Source organism: Penicillium lagena (genome assembly GCF_028827675.1).
Source record: "Penicillium lagena strain IBT 129212 chromosome Unknown utg000006l_segment0_segment0, whole genome shotgun sequence".
NCBI lineage: Eukaryota > Fungi > Ascomycota > Eurotiomycetes > Eurotiales > Aspergillaceae > Penicillium > Penicillium lagena.
The window spans coordinates 988,726-1,006,794 of NW_026623227.1; the positions used below are offsets into that span (position 1 = coordinate 988,726).

The following is an 18,069-nucleotide window of genomic DNA, read 5'->3' on the forward strand; positions in this document are numbered from 1 at the left end:
CTCGATGATTATTTCCTCTTCGATCGCTCCTTTCATCATTCTTCCGCAATGTAACTTTCCATTTGCTTTCCTTCTCGCCTCCAACCCTGTTAGCTCTCAACCTCAACTTGGCATTTTGTTTTTCTTTACCCCGCTGGCATTTTGTTGTTTCATTTTCTGATTACCTGAGCTGTGGCTTTTGATGCTTTCTTGTCCTTGATTTATTCATTTTTTGAGTATGCGTTTGGCCTTGTTTGATTATGATACCCACTCTTTGTTGAAGCCTAACCTTTTCATTTTTTCCGTGGAGGCTAACACCACAGAAAATGCAAATTCAAATTCAATCGTTGAACTATAGATGACGAGTTTAAAATATCTATATGTCTGGTAGCAGTTTTACAGCCCGATCTGGACAATCTTCACCGAATGTCCCTCAGCCTCGATCGTCTTCCCATCCGCAGCACGGCGAACACGAATCGTCTTTAAGACCTGATCAGTCTGACCAGGGTCAACAATATCCACCACCGTCTCCTCGCTCAGCTGACCATTAATCAACAACTCGATGCCCGTCAACGCATCATCCTGGGGTGCCTTCAACCCCGGATTACATGGCGTCACTGAGCCGGGACGGATCAGAATCGGCATTGTGTCGAAATCATGAGTCTCCGTGTACCAGCGTCCAGACTCGTAGGACTTGGAGTGATCAAACCAAGACACCCATTTGCCCCATTCATCGTCCGCCGAGCGAGGCACGTAAAACGTAACCTCGCCATCCTCTGAGAAGACAGGCGCAATAAGCAGATTCGGCCCAAATAGGTACTGTGTGTCAATGGTGTAGGTGGACAAGTCATCGGGGAACTCAAGGAAAAGCGGCCGCATCAGCGGCGTGCCGCTCGCATGGCCGCGCAGCGCCTCAAGGAGAATATACGGCGTCAGAGCGATCTTCCGACGAACACAGTCGCGCAACACAGCCGAGCAATCCTCGCCGTAGATCCATGGCACACGGAACGATGACGACCCATGCAGCCGCGAATGCGACGACAGCAGCCCAAACTGCACCCACCGCTTGTACAGCGCCGGCGGCGGCGTGCCCTCGAACCCGCCGATATCAGAAGCCCAGAAGATATACCCGGACAGCATGAGGCTTAGCCCGCCGCGCAGCGACTCGGCCATCGCCTCGAACGTGCTCTCGCAGTCGCCGCCCCAGTGCACAGGATACTTCTGCCCTCCTGGCGCACTGCTGCGCGCGAATAGGAGGCCCTGGTTGTGGCCTACGCGCGCGTTCAACGTCTCGAAGACTTCTTTGTTGTATAGCAGGGCGTAGTAGTTGTGCATACGCGTTGGATCGGAGCCGTCATGGTATGTCACTCCTTTGACGGGTATCCGCTCTGCGAAGTCGGTCTTGAAACTGTCCACGCCCATGTCCATTAGTCGTTCCAAGTGTCGGCGGTACCAAGCGCAGGCGGCGGGATTCGTGAAGTCGATGATGGCCATTCCCGCTTGCCAGAAGTCCCATTGCCATACGGAGCCGTCGGTCCGCTGTATAGTATAGGATAACTTAGAATCGTGTTTCGTGGACTTTGTTGGATGCATGCATGTATACATACCTTGATGAAGTACCCGTTCTTCTTCCCTTCTTCGAACAGCGGCGACGCCTGGCCCACATACGGATTGATCCACACACTAATTCGCAGTCCGCGATCTTTCAGCCGCTGCATGTAACCCCCAGCATCGGGGAACATGTCAGAGTCGAACTCAAAGTCGCACCACTGGTACGATTTCATCCAGAAACAGTCGAAGTGGAAGACGCCCAGCGGGATATCTCTGTCTCGGAAACCATCCAGGAAGCCGGTGACGGTTTCCTCGTCGTAGTTCGTGGTGAAACCTGATGATAAAGGTTAGATTGACAAATAAGAAGAAAAGAGAAACTCACTGGTGGTAAGCCACAGATTATAGCTCCAAGAAGGAACCAGACCTGGCTTGCCTGTCAGATCCGTATACCTCTTAAGAATCTCCTTCGGAGTCGCCCCGTAAACGACAAAGTACTCAATCTCCTCCCCAGGAACAGAAATATTGACTCTCGTCGTCCGCTCCGACTGAACCTCAAGACTAACCTTACCCGGATGGTTCACAAACACACCGTATCCCTTAGAGCTAATATAAAATGGTATATTCTTGTACGCCAGCTCAGACGAGGTGCCGCCATCTTCGTTCCAGATATCCACCGTTTGACCATTCTTGACAAACGGGCCGAACCGCTCGCCTAGTCCGTAGACTTTCTCGCCCACGCCCAGATCCAGCTCCGCGAGCATGTAGCCCTGTCGCTCGGCGTAGATCCCGTCTTCGAAACGGTATTTGTCTGCCTTCTGGTCTCCAACGTACCCGATGGACCGCCACGAGTGGCCCGTGAGTTTCTTGCCGTTGGGCGAGCTGAAGACGAAGTCTAGCTCATTGGGTGCGGTGTTGACGCCCAGATGAAGTGGCCCACTGGCATAGCTCAATTTGTTCTTATTCTTGTCATGGCTGATCTTGGTGTGTCCCTTGCCGGTATTAAGTTCGTAATGGGGACCTCGGTCGACTTCTCCTGCCCTAGTGACAACAGTCAGTGTCTTCATCGTACATCATTTATCTGGATTAGCTTACCAATGCACTAGTTTCACCCCAACAATCCCTTCCAATGGTGACGTGATCTGCGCTGATACGGTTGCTGTTCTCCCCAGACAAAGTGTTAGTTAGCTCACAATCGTTGTCGGGTTTCATCCAACGATCTCACGTGGACGCACCCGAATTGAGTGTATCTCCTCGATTCCTCTGCACCTTGTTCAGCAACAGCTGAACAGTTTCATCCTGGATACTCAATCGCTCGACATTGCTCATCCAGTCAATCCGGATGCCCTCCTGTCGACAGCGTTAATATTCCCCTCACCCCGCAAAGCCCGATCATCCGCGCCGCGGCATACCTGCAGACACCACATGCCCTCGGTGAACTTCATCTTGCTGGTGAAAGTAAGTCCAAATATCTCCCCGATTTTGCTTAAACGGTTTGAAAAATGAGACGAAGAAAAGAAGGAAAGAATTCAGAAACGAGGGCGAGCAAAAAGAAGAGAGCTTCGGTTTCCACTTAAATGCCAGATTGGAAAAGGACCGTCGTCCGCCATGTCCGAATTGCGTTTGGCTCGTAGTGTGGAGTTACCTGATCTAGCTTTCATTCCAACCTTAGTTAAATCCCGCGGGGGGCATGGGGAATATGGTGGGGTGTTTGTGAGTGCCGAGTAGCACATAGCGGGGCAGTTAATCTAGTTGTCTATACCGTATCCCATTTAATCATAGCTACCGGAGAGCTATTGATCGATTTGAGATAGCGTGGTATGTCCACTACTCAGATGAGTCTCAGTTGAGATGGCCGGAGAGACTGTCGGCTGAGTTGGTGTAATCTGGCTGAATCACTGTGGTGGCTTGTCCTTTGCCTTTTCGGCTGTTGTTATCGGCACACTCTATATCTTCGATTAACGGCTGAAGGGCCAAAGATAAGGCTAGTGAGAAATGCATTCAAGTTATTTTGAGCTCTGGAAATTTAGAGTCAAATCGGACACAATGCGTATTCAATCCCAACCAACCCTCCGAGTGAAATTAGCTCGCCAGGTGGCCGGGTGAGCGTACTGTGGACATGCAAGAATACATTTTGTTCGATGAGCATTATTAGGGGTACATGTACATGGCACTGATCATATAAAAAAGAGGGCCAATTAAATACAGGGTATTTTGCAGAACAGCAATCCAAAACAAGCCAAGCACTCAGCTCAACGGCAACGGCCGCAGACCACCACTCCGAGGACTCCCTTTATAGCTCAAGCTTTCAGCACGAGCCCGGGCCCGCACAGCTTCGGGAGACAAAACACCTCCTCCTTCACGGAAATCTCTTGATTCGGTCTCCCTCGAACCTAAGACTGGTGGTGGCGAAATGTGGTGGCTGACCACACTGGCAGGAAGCTCGAGCGACGGAATCGACGAGTCTGTGACGTGCGTAGCGGCGGGCTCAACCTTCGTAGACATAGGACGTGCATGTGCCACGCTGTAGAACTGCACTAGTTGTGCGGGATCACTGCAAAATTCAATTAGGCCGTTGAGGACGTGTTCGGGCGCTCGATACAGATTCCCAGAGTCGATCGGTTGCGAGGGTATGGGACTGCCGACCTCGAGTAGCGGGCGAGTGATCGGTGATAGCCGGGGAGAGGCACGGTCGAGTCCATCGTGGGTGGCGGCACGGGTTCGATATTCTGGTCGCCCGTGATGCTCATGGCGAGCGGTGTCCCGACTCACGGTGCCGCGAGTGCTGACCAGCCTGTTGGCGAGGAGCAGAAACTCTCCCTCATCTGTGATTTGGGCTATGATACTTCCGGACCGGTGGATGAATTGCGAATAAAGGTAGTCCGGTTTTCCCCAGGAGTACGAGACTTCTACATCTGCCGGGAACGCAGAGCATGCCTCGAAGTCGAGCACAAAGTCGAATTTGCGGAGAATATGTTTCTGATAGTAATGACGATCTGGAGGCCCAGGTTGAGCAAACGATGTCTGATTGAAGACAGTAGGTGCAGGTCCTTTGGGTGGGGGTACTGTCAGTTTGATTCGATATGGCTTGCGGAACGGCTGTGTCTTGTCGATGGCAGAGCCTTCGGAAACCGGCACCTGTACCAATTTGAGCCCAAACTTCTCAGCAGTCGAAGCCCACGAATGCACGGTATCTTCAATCAGCTTCGGAGTTGTGCTCATCCAACTAAGCTCAATATGAAAGCAGTTCTCAGGATTGTGGAGCCGATCATAGTGAAGGTCAATCACTTCTGGTCGGTTTGAGCGCTTGCGCGGGTCAACATCATACTTCAAGCATTTGGAAAGCATGATGGCCACTTTGTTCTTGGACTTTGACGGCGTGCTGGGCGTTGGCGGCGCTCGTTCATCAATACTGTCGGATCGAGCGTGGAGGCTTGAAGGGGAGTCCTTCGCATTGCCTATGGCGGGTGTCGATGGCATCGATGATTTATCTTTATCAGATCGTAGCTGGGGGAACCAACCGCCTCGAGATTCTGGGCGTGAAACTCGATGATCGGCGCAGATTTGATAGAAGTAGTTACCATCTCGGAAATTGTGTCTCTTTTCCACGTGCTGGAACAGACCATGCTTCATCAACTCATTGCCAAAGTCAACCGCTTCGTCCCGAGTGTCAATACCACGGAAGTTCTGCAGTAGCCAGCTGGTAAATTCAAAGCCAATAAAGCAGTTGTAATGTAGCCTCCAATGCCATCGTCGATCCATCATTCGTACACCCTTGTCGCCTTGAATGATATGGGCCAATGAGGACAAGTTGATGCTAGATCTATCCAGTAACTCAGACTCGGGTAACAGCTGAGCGGGCGGGTTGTCAAGCCCCGGGTCGGTGAGTAGTAATCGATCGAGTTCGGCCGCAACCACTTCCGACGGGTTCCGCGTTTGGTACATGATGTTGAGGGGGTTCTGGTCTCTCTTGGGATTGGATGTTTCGAACCGTTTTTCTTCCGAAGATATGTACTTGTGCCGTTGCCAGATAGAAGTCAGTTGGCTGATACCAAGGATATGAATTTCTTCTTCGTTGTCCTCATTGAAAGATTGCAGGTGGCGACGGGAGTTGACATGGAGATGCATCGGGATCAACACATATCGCACTCGCCAGAAGTGTAGCTGTTGTGCGGGGTTCTGGAGATAGTCGCGATGCCCGGCCACATAATTGTCGGCATAGTTCCAGTTGTACTCCTCCGCTGTAGGATCGAGTTTGATGTCTTTCAATTCATATTCCGGGCTCAGAATTGTTCTCATGGCTGGCTGGTATAGGGTGAAGGTAGATTTCCGAGGAGACGTGAGCGTCGCCGATGTCTGATGAGTGAACCGTGTCACCTCTACCTCAGCGCCATCCACACAAACCAAACGATGAATCAGGTTACCCTTGGACAGGAATACGGTAACTCCATCCCGCTCCAGACCTAGGCAATCGAAGACGTTGAAGGTTGCAAGAGCGGGCTGTCCTGAGACCTCGGCCACACCCTTTCCAACGACCAGTTGAAATCCATGAGAAAGACGCAGAGAAATCATTTCTCGCAGAAGAATACCCCGTGTTTTCGGCGCTTCAGTACCTTCTGCCTCCTCGTTTGGAAACACACGGTAGGGCGTTTGCAGGTAATCAGACGATAGTTCAACAGCCGTCGGGAACTCCTCGGTTGTCAGTGGTAGCACTGCAGGGGATTTCAAGCTTTTCCATTTGACAACCGCAACGTGCGGAGGTCTGGGATATGCATGCTGCCAGCGACCAAACCAGGTAGTGTTACGCAAAACGCCTTTGGGGGTATTACAAGGATTGACAGATCGGACCCAGGGAGACAAAGCTTTGCTCGCCGAAGGTTTTGTGGATACCTCGCGCAAGCTGGGATTCATCTTGAACTCAAATTTGGGACTGTGAGCTCGGCTTTGATCCCCTCCATGGCTGTCCTCGTTGAATGGGGCATCTGCAGCAGACGTAGATAATGACCCACGGGTGCGGGCACGTGCAGGCTGTTCTGGGTTCTCTGGAGACTTCTTTGTTGGGGGCCTAATGGATATTGGCTTGGATGGTGTCACTCTGGTGTCCTGTGAGGATCTTGGAGGTGTGGAAGGTCTTGATGACGGATCAACGACAGTGGAAGTTGATGTCATTTCTGAGGGACTCAAAGAGGTAACGCTCCGTGAATCGGAAAGAGCTATCCCAGACGCCCTTTGATTTGTCATTGGTAAAGCACTGGCGTGCGCTATATTGACTCCTGTGCTTGCCTGGGCTCTTGGAGGAGTGGCACTCAAGCCCAGAAGCGCAAAACTGATCGTTCTGGAAATTCGCGAGGCTGCTGGTGCGACTTTCAATGTTGGGGTTTTCGCAGGAGAGCCTTTGATCGAGACAGGACTCTGAGGAGCTGCCGAAGGGGTCTCGATCTTTCGAGGACCTCCCGGAGAATAACTGGACTCGGACACACTCTTCTCATGCTCTCTCAGCCGAGAGATCGACCGTGCAGATAGCCGTTCATGTGCACCCGCCGCTTGAACCTCCGGCTCACTAAGGCGCTTCTGTTTTGAGGACTTCAGGGCTTGCTTCCGTCTTGGATATGGACTGAAGACAGCTTCATCATAATTATCCATCCAAGATATCACGTCCTTTCGTGATTCTTGTGGAGCACGAGCCTGCAACTCGGTTTGGTTTGCAACACTTTGGAGAAATGGCTCGGGTCGCAAACTATCACCGAATTGTACTTTCATCGGTGAGGGTGCAAAGCGAGTTTTGGTAGGTCCACGAGCGGCTGGAGTATACCCAGACCAGAAATTTCGCGACCTTGACGCACCGTGTCCTTCCAAGAGGTAAGGTATGGAAATGTTCGATTGCTCGCTTTCCATAATTCCCATCATTTGGATCTCATACATCCTTACTCGAGGAGTAAATGCCTTTGATGGGCGAGTAACAGTAAAAGGAATAGGCGCGTTGGGGTCTTTCTTGAGGATCCGTCGAGCTTCTCGGTATGTTTCAGGGTTCCAATAAGAGACATCAAGCCAATGAGGAATGCCATAACTCCAGTCCCTAGATTGGGAATTCGTTTGACCCCTTATTCTTGATGTGGAAAGATATGATCCAGGAGAAAGGTAAGAAGTTCTGCTGACAAGGCTGGACATTGAATGATGGATCTCGGGTGACGTACCCGACCGGTGTACATCCCCTGAGTTGGATGCAGCGCTGGTTGGTTGATCCACTGGCTCGCGGTACTTGAAGAGAGGAACAGAGTGGAGAGGCATTGGGCTCAGACAGACCAAGTCGATGGCAATACCGCGGTTTGTAAGTGCCTCAGTCGTAGATACCAGAGATTCGTACGATACCTCAAAAACGCCACTGCCGGGTGTGATAACAATAATTGAAGTACCAGTATGAACCATGTCTCGGTCAATATGGTCATAAGCTAAGTGCGCAGAGGCAAGGTGAATTGCTTCCAGAATGTTACCACGCAGAGCCGAGCTAGGTCTTCCGGCAATGGTCGCGGTATGCGGCTTGGAAGAATGCTTGAGTCCGCTGCCAATTGGCGCATCAATGTCATCCGCCCTTAACATCGAGACATCCCTCAAGAAGGACCTGAAATCCTTTTTCAATTCGTCCAAAATGGTGGTCCAGTGGCCGCTTGCCATGTCGTTGACAACTACTCGATAAAAATCGCGGGTTGGAACGTTGTTCACACTAGACGAACTCTTCAGGTTGCCCGAGTTGAGCTTCGAGAGACTAGGGATGGTGGATGGGTCATATTCGACCCGAGTAAAGAGAACGATGGTGACAAGATGTTTCGCTTCCGAACTTGCCCAACGCTTGAAAAGCTCCGGCAAGAAGCCATTAATGACCCTGCTGAAGAGGATGTCGCCTGTCCCTTCCGAGTCAAAGTCCCACATTTCTCTCGACATCTGGATGAAGAGAACGTATTTGGCTGATTCGCTGCGGAAGACCGGGATGGTGTGGGGAGAAAAGTAGCCTGAGAGGACCTTCTTCTCCCTGATGAAAATGTTCTTGATGGTAGCCTTGATGCTGCCCATGAACATGATCTTCTGTCCCTTGTAGATAATCTTGTCTACAAGTTCAGACATGACCAGTCTCCACATGTCCGAGCGGACCATGAACTGGTCGCGGAAGGCAATATCGACATGAGATGCGGCACATTGCTCGCGGTCAACAACTGAGAGCAAAACCTGCGATCTGTTATTGAGACCAAATATATTGGCCACATTATTCGTCACGGATATCTCCAACTGAGGATGCCTAATGTCCTGCGGGAGGGGCTTCACCACGAACAAACAACGAGTCTGCAATGGAGTCTTAAACTTGGAAGAATCGTGTGCCTGGAGTGTCGTATTCAACTCAGCAGAGCCTTCACGAGCCGTTTTGACTGCGGCTTCTGGCTTCAGAGTGGAGTGGACCGTGTCTCCAGATGCGCGGATGGGCAGAATCTCGACCACGTCGCCGACCTGCACGCCAGTCTCGCCGAACGCCGATTGATTCAGCAGGATCTCCTCGCGTGAAAACATCTCATCATGAACCCAAAGGGTGCATTGGCGCCGCGTCAATTGCGTGGAGGGCCCACGGACAATCCTCTCGTCCAGTGTCGGGTCTCGATCACGGCGTGCCGTCTCCCGGGAGTTGACGGTGGAAATGGTCTCCAGGCTCGCAGCGCTCACCTGCCGCAGATGCGACCGCCTCATGGGCCCGCGCAAAGACATTTTTCGTTTAACTTCCTTGCATCTCAGGTAAAGGAAACTTGGGATCAAAGACCACAGTTAAGAGTTGAAGCATTCACAAAGGGAGCTCCTCTTCGCGGCGATAAGATAGCAGGGAAGGCGGTGAACTACATTTCTGCCTGAGGCACATATTTACCTTCCGTGCTACTCAAAGAGAAACAACAAAACGAAGTTGGAGAGAAATCGTGTCTAGAAGTATTGGGGAAAAAATAAAAACCTGGTTAGGCTGGTGCTAGTTGAATCATTCATTTTGTGGTATTCGAAGTATAATCACATACGTAGTGTGAGGAAAGAACTTCCGCGATGTTCAACACCCCTTGAATGTTTATAATCAGCAGTTGAAAAACTGTGCGTTAGGATCAGATCCCTTGCGCAAATGATCATAAAATCATGCTGATGAGTAGTCTTCTAGTATTGCCCCTGCGTTTAGACAGACAACCAGAGCAGAGACGTGAGAGTAAAGTAAGAGTGCACCAATTGAGAATGGTACAACAATAAAGTAATCTCTGTTTGATATGAGAAACGATGAACTAGAATATGTATGCCCTACTACTATCGTTATAGTTGGTTGAGTGGTTGTAAACACAGTCAAGTCCTCGCATCATCACGAAGAACTAAATTGGAACAAATTAACACCGTTTCGAGCCTCGGCTGCTAGCTAGTTAACATGCCAAGCCAATCCAGCGAGTCTTTTGGCCTCTCTTTTCCGCTGTGGTTTTTTTTGAGCAACGGAAACTAATGGCGACGTTTTGAGATACGTCCTGACCGGCTAATCATACCCTGCCCGGGTGCCTTTTCCGTCTCGGGTAGTCCATGCTCGTCGCCATGGTCGAACTTTTAACTTCAATTCCACCTTCCTTTACTTCTCTTGCATCGATAGCTGCGAGGTTCATCCTGAGGCATTCCCATCTGAACCTTGCGTTCAGCTTTCATAATGAATATTCTGTTAGATATACCTGCCACGGGTCTTTCGGTCGCAATCCCTGGCTGAAACTCGTCCCTGCACGCGTCGCCCGTGTTTTGAATCACAACGACCCCTCACCAGCATTGAAAACAGCTGTTTCCAAAGCGACGAGGATAAGAAATCTCCAGTGTTGGCTGCAAACAACCCGTTTTGGATATTCTCAGCGCCTCCCGGTGCCGGCATAGAGATGCCAAGTGTTCTCCATAACGGGCGCAGAATTGGCCAGTAGTAGAGAGAGTAACCACAGGTTTAATAATTTCGAGCTTGTCGGGACTGACATGAACCCAGCGAACCGTGACTAACTTTTCGCCAATGCCGAATGGGCCATGTGGATAGCAACTTCGGCTGCTAGTGCGAACCACACATCTTATGATGTAACTCGGTGGCGTTAAGCATCCGATTGCCAACAATCCCCACATTCAGGCACCTTTTGCAATTAAGATGGATGCCGAGAGATGCTTGCTTTGTCCCTCTCAAATCTTTCTGCTCCGCGAAGAAGCAGGCCGTGTAAGCCCGGGTTGTACAAATATTCCACCCCGAGGAAGTCAATCAACCCCGATGGTATTGGAAGTCCTCCACATATGCATTGACGGTCTCTGGTCTGCCTGGACTGGGATGACTAGGACGGTGAATTCACCGCCGCTCCCCTTCGCAGCCCTGTTTCGCAGCTGTGTTCTGTTCTGGCATCGGAGGTGCCACGGGTCGAAGTCCACATCGATGGACGTGTCAAAGCTTCATGCTATGCCTTCGAAAATCGATTATGTGCCGTTTCCATGTTCGACCGGCTCGGTTTCGTTGTTTGTGCGGTGGAGAATGCTAAAGAGCGTCTCGAGGACATGGGCGATCGAGCGACCTTGCGATTCCCATCCATCTCTTTCAGCGTCTTCTGTCGACAGGTTGATGGGCTCCCCGATTCCTGGGAAATAATCCTTCGTGATACGACCCTCCTTGCCGCCAAAGTGCTCAATTCATCGTCAGAGGAAAGCTGTCAGCGCCACGGAGTCAAAACGAGTTAAAACAATGCTTCGCCTTCTCCTAAGCAGCAAGATTACCAGGTATTCTGGGAGATTGTGTAAATCACTTTTTCAGCTCAATGAGCAGATGTGCCACTTCATAGATTGGAGACTTGGTCAGCAAATTGACATTTGAGTCTTTGCACAAAATACAGGGTGAGCCAAAGGGGGAACCGGCAACGATCTACCTGTGACAAATCCGGTTTTACACGAAAAAACAGGCCTTGTTTCCTTTACTAACCAAGCGCCCTCTCTGAAATTCCAAGGAAACGCCTCTCAGAGCCACCAGAGCCAGAAATGGACTAAACTCGGGCCACTAACCGGGGTGTCTTTGCTGCTATACCACAGTGGTATTATACCTTTCGCCGCAGGGTTCGACACCTTACCATTATTTGTTTTGTACAGACGGTCATAGAATGTGTCCTTTAGGCATGTTTTGTTGACTTCCCCATACTTCGTATGATCGAGGGCGTTATTGTGGGCGAACCGACACAGCTAAACGACGGCTCGTAATTCCAGCATACCACAGTGCGCCATTGCGCGGGCTAAAACAAAAACCCACATACGAGGGTTTTTGTAAGTACCATCGAGGGAGGCTCACCCCGACTTTCGCTCTTTTAGTATTCTCTTCTATTATCGACTGATTTGTCTCTGGCGGGGGTCAGCAAGGATGAGTGAGAATCATCGCCCTCGTCAACCCCCTGCCGACCATGCAGACTGGTTGGAACCCGAGTCGGCGCTATTCTTTGGCGGTGACTGGGCTGTTCCTGAAGTCCAGTTCACACCGGCTAGCTTTTCCGCGAACACCGACGCCCTGTCTGGTCGCGACGACCAGGCTGATCTCAGTGCCGGGCCGATGGCTAAAGTGGCCATCCCGCGAACGACCCAGTCCAGTTCTTCAAACAGCAGCGGCCGAGTCAGTCACGCTTGTGAAAACTGCCGCGATGCCAAAGCAAAATGCAGCGGCCACCAGCCGTGCAACCGCTGCAAGGAAAGTGGGCAGCGCTGCTCCTACGGCGACCGCAGACGCGAGAAGATGGCCAGGTGCGTACCATCTCACTCGACAATGGTTTTTTTCTAATGCTCAGACAGACAATTGAGCGATCTTACCTCCCAGGTTGAAACCTACGAGGCTCTCCTGCGCGACCTATATCCTCGACTTGACACTACTTGCGCCCGCCATGTCGACCAGACGCTGCCCGCCTTGTCCTCTCTTGTGGCCCGCCCTTCTGAGCCTGTCCAACTCTCAAGTCCGCCGCCATCTGTGCCTCTGGCTGCTGACAATACCCCTTCCCTATTAGGAGTTGTAGACTACACCAAAGAAGACTTCACCCGCGATGAACAACTTCAGGCCATGGGGTTTGTCGGCGAGCATTCGGAGATGGCATGGTTGTTCCGACTCAAACGCGATCTCAACCAAGCTAGCAGCTCGACGCCCAACGCCACTCCCACCGATGCGCCATCAATCATCTCCGTGAACTATTTCCAAGACGAATCAGACATTTCTGTACTTGCCGATGTGGATCCATTCGTCGGGCCGCCGTATGCCGTTGCGAAACAGCTCACGGATTGCTATTTCGATAGAGTGCATCATGCCTTTCCGGTGATTGGGAAAAAGTTCTTTCTGAATCAGTGGGAAAGTGTCTATTCGAATCCGAACTTGCGGCCTTGGAAACCTTGGCTGGGTGTGATGAATATGGTGCTCGCTATTGCCAGTAGGCATTTACTACTCGTCGAAGATCAACCTCCGGGTGACCCTAATGAACATGTGGTGTACTTTTCCAGGGCGTGGCGACTCAGCATGGGCGATACCGCATTGCTGGACCATCCCAACGTGGTTAAGGTGCAGTTTGAAGGGCTCACAGCATTCTATCTCCTGTCAATTGGACAAGTCAATAGGTATAGTCATTCTGGCCTGTCTTTTGTAACTTCTAACTCTTCTAACGATTGGAAACCCCTTGGTGCAGAGCATGGCGAATGATTGGCATTGCAATCCGATCGGCCGTTACAATAGGTCTCCACCTTCGCAGCGAAACTGATACTATTCCACACGAATCGAAAGAGACAGTGTATCGAGTTTGGTGGGCTCTTTTCATGTTGGATACGGTACTCTGTGAGATGACTGGCCGTCCGCCAAGTAAGATTTTCAGCACCACGCCTCTCCCCACCCCCTTCAAAGAGGAAGAGTTGAACGATCAGCATGTCGCGCGCTTTATTATGGACAAGGCAATCCGGGATAAGCTGGTGTTATTGCTTTTGTCCAGGGGTCCAGGGTGTTTGCCGAACGAAAGTTTGGCAGATCGCATACATCGGGTGCGGTTAGAACTTACCGGGGAGGAACAAGGCGAGCATGGCACAGATCTTTTGACCGAGACTCTCACGACCAACATCTCGCTGTACTTCTTGTACGCAGTCGATCTGGCTTTTCTCATGCGGGAGGCCATTGACAGACTGTATGCCCCATCAGCAAACCCACAATCATGGCTTGAGATCGAAGACATCATCTCTTTACTCATCACCAAGGCCGACAACTGGCACACACGATTGCCATTGGAGTTCCAGTTTACGAACATGGACACCGGCCGACCCCTGGCGCGCCAGCGCATCTCCCTCGCCTTCCGCTTCTACACCACCAAGCTCATGATCTCCCAGCCCTGTCTCTCCCGCTGCGTGGCTCCTCCCCAAGCCAAAGCCGAACCTACCAGTGCCCGGTGCAATTCCATAGCATCAATGTGCATCGAAATGGCAACTCAAATGCTTGGGATTCTCCCCGATGAGCCAACCGACCATAATATGGCTCTCTTCTACAACTTTAGCCCCTGGTGGTGTGTTCTCCACTATGTAGTGCAGTTAACGACCATCCTCTTGGTCAAGTTATCCCGCACTATGCCTGGAAGCGAGGAATCGATCAATCTTGTGGGTAAAGTCAAGAAGGCCACCCGATGGATTCGCAAGATGTCTTTTAAAGACCCCTTCTCACAGCGAGCCTGGGTTGTCTGTGAGGAGCTTCTTTCCCAGCTTGGCCCGAGATTAGATTTAGATGTTGACGCCGGCATTTAGGTACCGGATCTACCGCTCCTGCATTCTCGTCATGCTTGTCCAGACCTTTCTTAATGGCTGAATGTCGGACTATACACGAGTCCCATGGTCTTGCATCTTTTTGTTTTTGTCATAACTCTTGCGTCCTAGCCCACATTGCTTTCATTTCCTTGTTTATTCAATTAATCTTCCCAAAGAGTATACGTATACCACCTCTTGAGGTTCAGCATACAGTACCGGCCACCCTCGATGGAATGCCATTGCCATTTTTAACCTTCTACGGTGCAGTTCGTTCTTTAAGGCTCTCAGATGCTACTTGGTTGTTTGATCCGAGTTCTACAGAGGCTTGGCATATTTATAGTAAGTTTTTTTTAAAGGTCACTGAAATAAAGCCAGCTCATTTCTATCTTTGGATCGTCTCCTGCCTCGAGGGTTCAGTCACGCACCAAATGCAACATGTTCTTGTACTTCCTTTCTTGCACTTCCTCAACCTTCTGCCTTACCGACTGTACACAAACGGGGCTATTTATAGATTTCAGATCTCATAAATTCGAGAACGAATACGGAGTAAGCAAGAAGCGAATATCTAACAGACTTGCCACCTTTTCTGCATATACCAATGTTGAACATGCGAATACTCTGACCAACACGATAGCACCGCTAGTGGACTTACCATTTGAATATCCGTACAGTACTCTGATTGGTGATTGGATGTTGTGCTTAAAGCGCGTCTCAGACGCTTGGTGATATCATGAAGTATTCTACTGTAGCAACAAATGTCTTGGCGAAATGGGCTATAGATGCTTCTTTCCCATAAAATAAAGAGTGGTTTCCCATTTAACACATCTAAACACTTTCCATCAAATCTAGACATTAGATGAGGCGACGCCCCATGTCTATAACTCATGCGATGTATAAAGATTCTCTGCTTCGTTCAACAATGTATCGACAGGATGCAGCAGTCCCAAATCGATATCTGACTGTGCCAGGAAGTCTTGCATGGTCGGTTCCAAAAAGGCCATCTCAGTCGTGTACCCGCAGATCGTGTCTCTGACAGGAAGAGTATATGTGTACGCCTCGACATCGTTGGCTGTCTGGGTCTGACCAGCGAGCAATTCGTTATCGGCGGGAATCATGGGCATTTCAGAGGCTATTGTCCCTGGAACACTGGCTACGGAGGCTGATGCCAACGCCGAGGAGAATCCCGTAGCAGAGCTAGGGACGCTGGCGGAAGCGGAATTTGCAGTGCCAACAGCAAGATCAGCGCGTGGTCGTCGGGCATCCCGGTAGCCATCTAGGCAGAGCTTGACCTGTTCCAGGTTATGGTAGAACTCGGCCGCAGCAAGGTTGCCGTTCTCAGTCATGGAGCGCAATATGTCCAAGGCAGAGTCAAAGCCACCCATGTCGTTGGGGTTGCCAATTGGGACGAAACTTGACATTGCTAGAATCAGAGCCGCGGAGAATAGGTAATGTGCATGAAAGTAGCCGAATGTGGGCATAGACCCACTGATCCAGCGGGTCAGGATCATCGAGAGTGAGTGCCGGGCTGCATGGATACAAGCCTCGCCGAGGGTGAGAACGGGCTGGGAGACAGAATCAGGAGTAGTAGTGTCTCGGTTCGATCTTGTGGCGCCGGCTTCACTCAGGGTCATGAGGAGATGGAGAAGAGTTGGTCGTGTAGCGAGAATAACACACTGGTAGAGAATGTTAAGCACGGAGCACTGGAAAACCAAGAAAGGCCTTAATTACCTGATTGAAGGCCAGATGCAATGAAAGAACGGGCTTCTTGCTCGATTCTATATCCTCCATGTTCAACCGCAGACTTTCAGGCAGCATATCAACCCAGTTCTTCAGTGCCTTCAGCAGTTTTTGAACTCGTTGTAAAAAAGTCTCCCGGTATTTTCGGCGGCTATAGAGCTTCGTAATTGTCTCTCCCACAATCCTTGCCAACTTGACATTAGCCGACATGAACTCTGTATCAGACAGCTCTTCGTCATGAAGCTGCTTGGGAGCAATTGGTGACGGCATATCAACGTGAATATCTTCGTCTAGAATCTGCATGGGGAGGCCCATCTTCGATCCCCACATCCGATCGAAGATGTAGATTGTCCACCAAATCTGAACGCGGTGCTGCCTCTCGACCGGGTCAATGAGCTGGGATTCTGGAATGTTGTGGTTTAAGCCAATTGTGAGACCCATTCGCATTGCGTTCCCGACCAGAACATATGCACAGTGGCGCCTATTGAGATAATACGAAAATAATGACTGCGATGCTTAGCTCGGATCAATAATGCAGGGTAATTGTGGGCGGTACCAGTAACAACAAGGTTTCCAAATGGGTGACACTCGTCCGTTCCGGTAGGATCTGGACGAGACTCATGGCTCTCGCAAAGTATGGTGTACCCGGCACTCGCGATCCTGGTGTGAGCTCAGAGCGAACAGAATACGCCTGTCCGAAAGCGAACAGTGCAAAAAACTTGCACTTGTTGGCAGTACAGTCAAAACCAGCCGTCTGATATATCTCCTCAAGCTTATCCATCGTGGATTTGCGCATCATCAGATGATATATATGGCCAATTTGATGGATGGCAATCCTGACCAGCAGCCGAGCATGGTGAAGGCTTGGCCACTGCACATCAGCTTCATTTGCGGCCATGATCTTCTCCTCGACAACATATTGAGTTCGTGGAATATGCGCCGTTGCATTGTTTCCGGTCAAGAAGCGACGAAAGCGCGTGGCAAATGCCGAGCAGGCGGCCTCGCCGATATAGATAGGCGGCGAAGATGGGTCATAGCGGTGGAACCAAGCCCGATCGCCGATCAACGGGTTCTGGATACTCGTGCTGCCCGCGTCCGGAAGGGTTTCTGCTGGCCGAGATGGCCGGTTTACCGGGTCGGTTGCTTCGGCCGCGGTGGCCGACTGCTCCTTCAGGCGTCGGTTTTCCGAGAGGATCTGGTCGAGATAGTTCTCGCTCACTTTCACTTGCCGATCTCGGGTAGCGAATTTGCATTGGTCTGCACATCCGACAGCGCGGCATTTGCTACACGGCAGGTCGCCAGAGCACTTGATCTTGTGCGCATGGCATCTTTCACAGGCGACAAATTTCCTTGGGCTTTTGGGGCTTCCAAAATCCTCTTCGTTCCATATAGAGCGTCTTTTCAGCCCGGTGCCTCGTGCCATTTCAGCCCATTGTCCGGTGAAACGTCAGTCTTGGTTGCAAAGCGAGGAGAATTCGCTAGCAGACTCGGCATCCTAACAAATCGCCGAGAATTACGGGTCCGCTGATTGGATGGTTCAGTCTGATGACTCAGAGGTCCCATCGCGGGTGGGTTTGTGGCGGGGGGAAACTGCAGGTTGTATGGTCAAGGAAACAAGCGCAATAATGATTATAATTCTATGTAGGTGGCTGTGATGATATCTAGTGGCAATAACAAAATGAACTGGATAATAGGTCGTAGAACTGTCAGTCATCAATCGTAACTCTAACCGTCTATTAGGTCAATCCTCTGTATCACGCAAATATTTGTAGCCCGTATCTTAGGAGGGGCATAGATGCAGTAAAAGCATTCGCTCAATCGTACTCAGTTTTCTGGATTGATTCCAAGCTTCCGCTCGGTCCATCGTTGCATGTCGATGCCCCATTTCGTGATAATCAACACTAAGAAACCACTGATTATGGCGAAGAAGACGCCTGGGAAGAGTATTAGAATCAGGAAACCAGTGCGGAATAATGGGGCAAGACTCACAAATGGTAAATG

The 18,069-nt window shown here is 50.7% G+C and overlaps 5 protein-coding genes across 5 annotated transcripts; 2 read left to right on the forward strand and 3 right to left on the reverse strand.

Moving 5' to 3' along the window:
- Positions 1-375: 375 nt before the first annotated feature.
- On the reverse strand, positions 376-2,972 carry N7510_008550 (putative sugar hydrolase; the record flags this gene model as incomplete). The annotated part of the gene is made up of 6 exons (XM_056980475.1): positions 376-1,518; positions 1,587-1,864; positions 1,913-2,568; positions 2,623-2,686; positions 2,763-2,877; positions 2,940-2,972. 6 exons carry the CDS (start codon positions 2,970-2,972, stop codon positions 376-378), a joined length of 2,289 nt encoding a protein of 762 aa, XP_056830684.1.
- An 802-nt stretch (positions 2,973-3,774) lies between these two features.
- Positions 3,775-9,276, reverse strand: iml1 (GTPase-activating protein IML1; the record flags this gene model as incomplete). The annotated part of the gene is made up of 1 exon (XM_056980476.1): positions 3,775-9,276. One exon carries the CDS (start codon positions 9,274-9,276, stop codon positions 3,775-3,777), a length of 5,502 nt encoding a protein of 1,833 aa, XP_056830685.1.
- Positions 9,277-10,699: 1,423 nt separating this feature from the next.
- N7510_008552 (uncharacterized protein) lies at positions 10,700-11,274 on the forward strand (the record flags this gene model as incomplete). The annotated part of the gene is made up of 2 exons (XM_056980477.1): positions 10,700-10,765; positions 10,882-11,274. 2 exons carry the CDS (start codon positions 10,700-10,702, stop codon positions 11,272-11,274), a joined length of 459 nt encoding a protein of 152 aa, XP_056830686.1.
- A 667-nt stretch (positions 11,275-11,941) lies between these two features.
- N7510_008553 (putative C6 transcription factor) lies at positions 11,942-14,331 on the forward strand (the record flags this gene model as incomplete). Its single annotated transcript, XM_056980478.1, has 3 exons — positions 11,942-12,315; positions 12,364-13,170; positions 13,239-14,331. 3 exons carry the CDS (start codon positions 11,942-11,944, stop codon positions 14,329-14,331), a joined length of 2,274 nt encoding a protein of 757 aa, XP_056830687.1.
- Positions 14,332-15,206: 875 nt separating this feature from the next.
- On the reverse strand, positions 15,207-17,491 carry N7510_008554 (transcription factor domain-containing protein; the record flags this gene model as incomplete). Its single annotated transcript, XM_056980479.1, has 3 exons — positions 15,207-16,004; positions 16,060-16,575; positions 16,625-17,491. The coding sequence occupies 3 exons, from the start codon at positions 17,489-17,491 to the stop codon at positions 15,207-15,209; spliced, it is 2,181 nt and encodes a 726-aa protein (XP_056830688.1).
- Between the last annotated feature and the right edge of the window lie 578 nt (positions 17,492-18,069).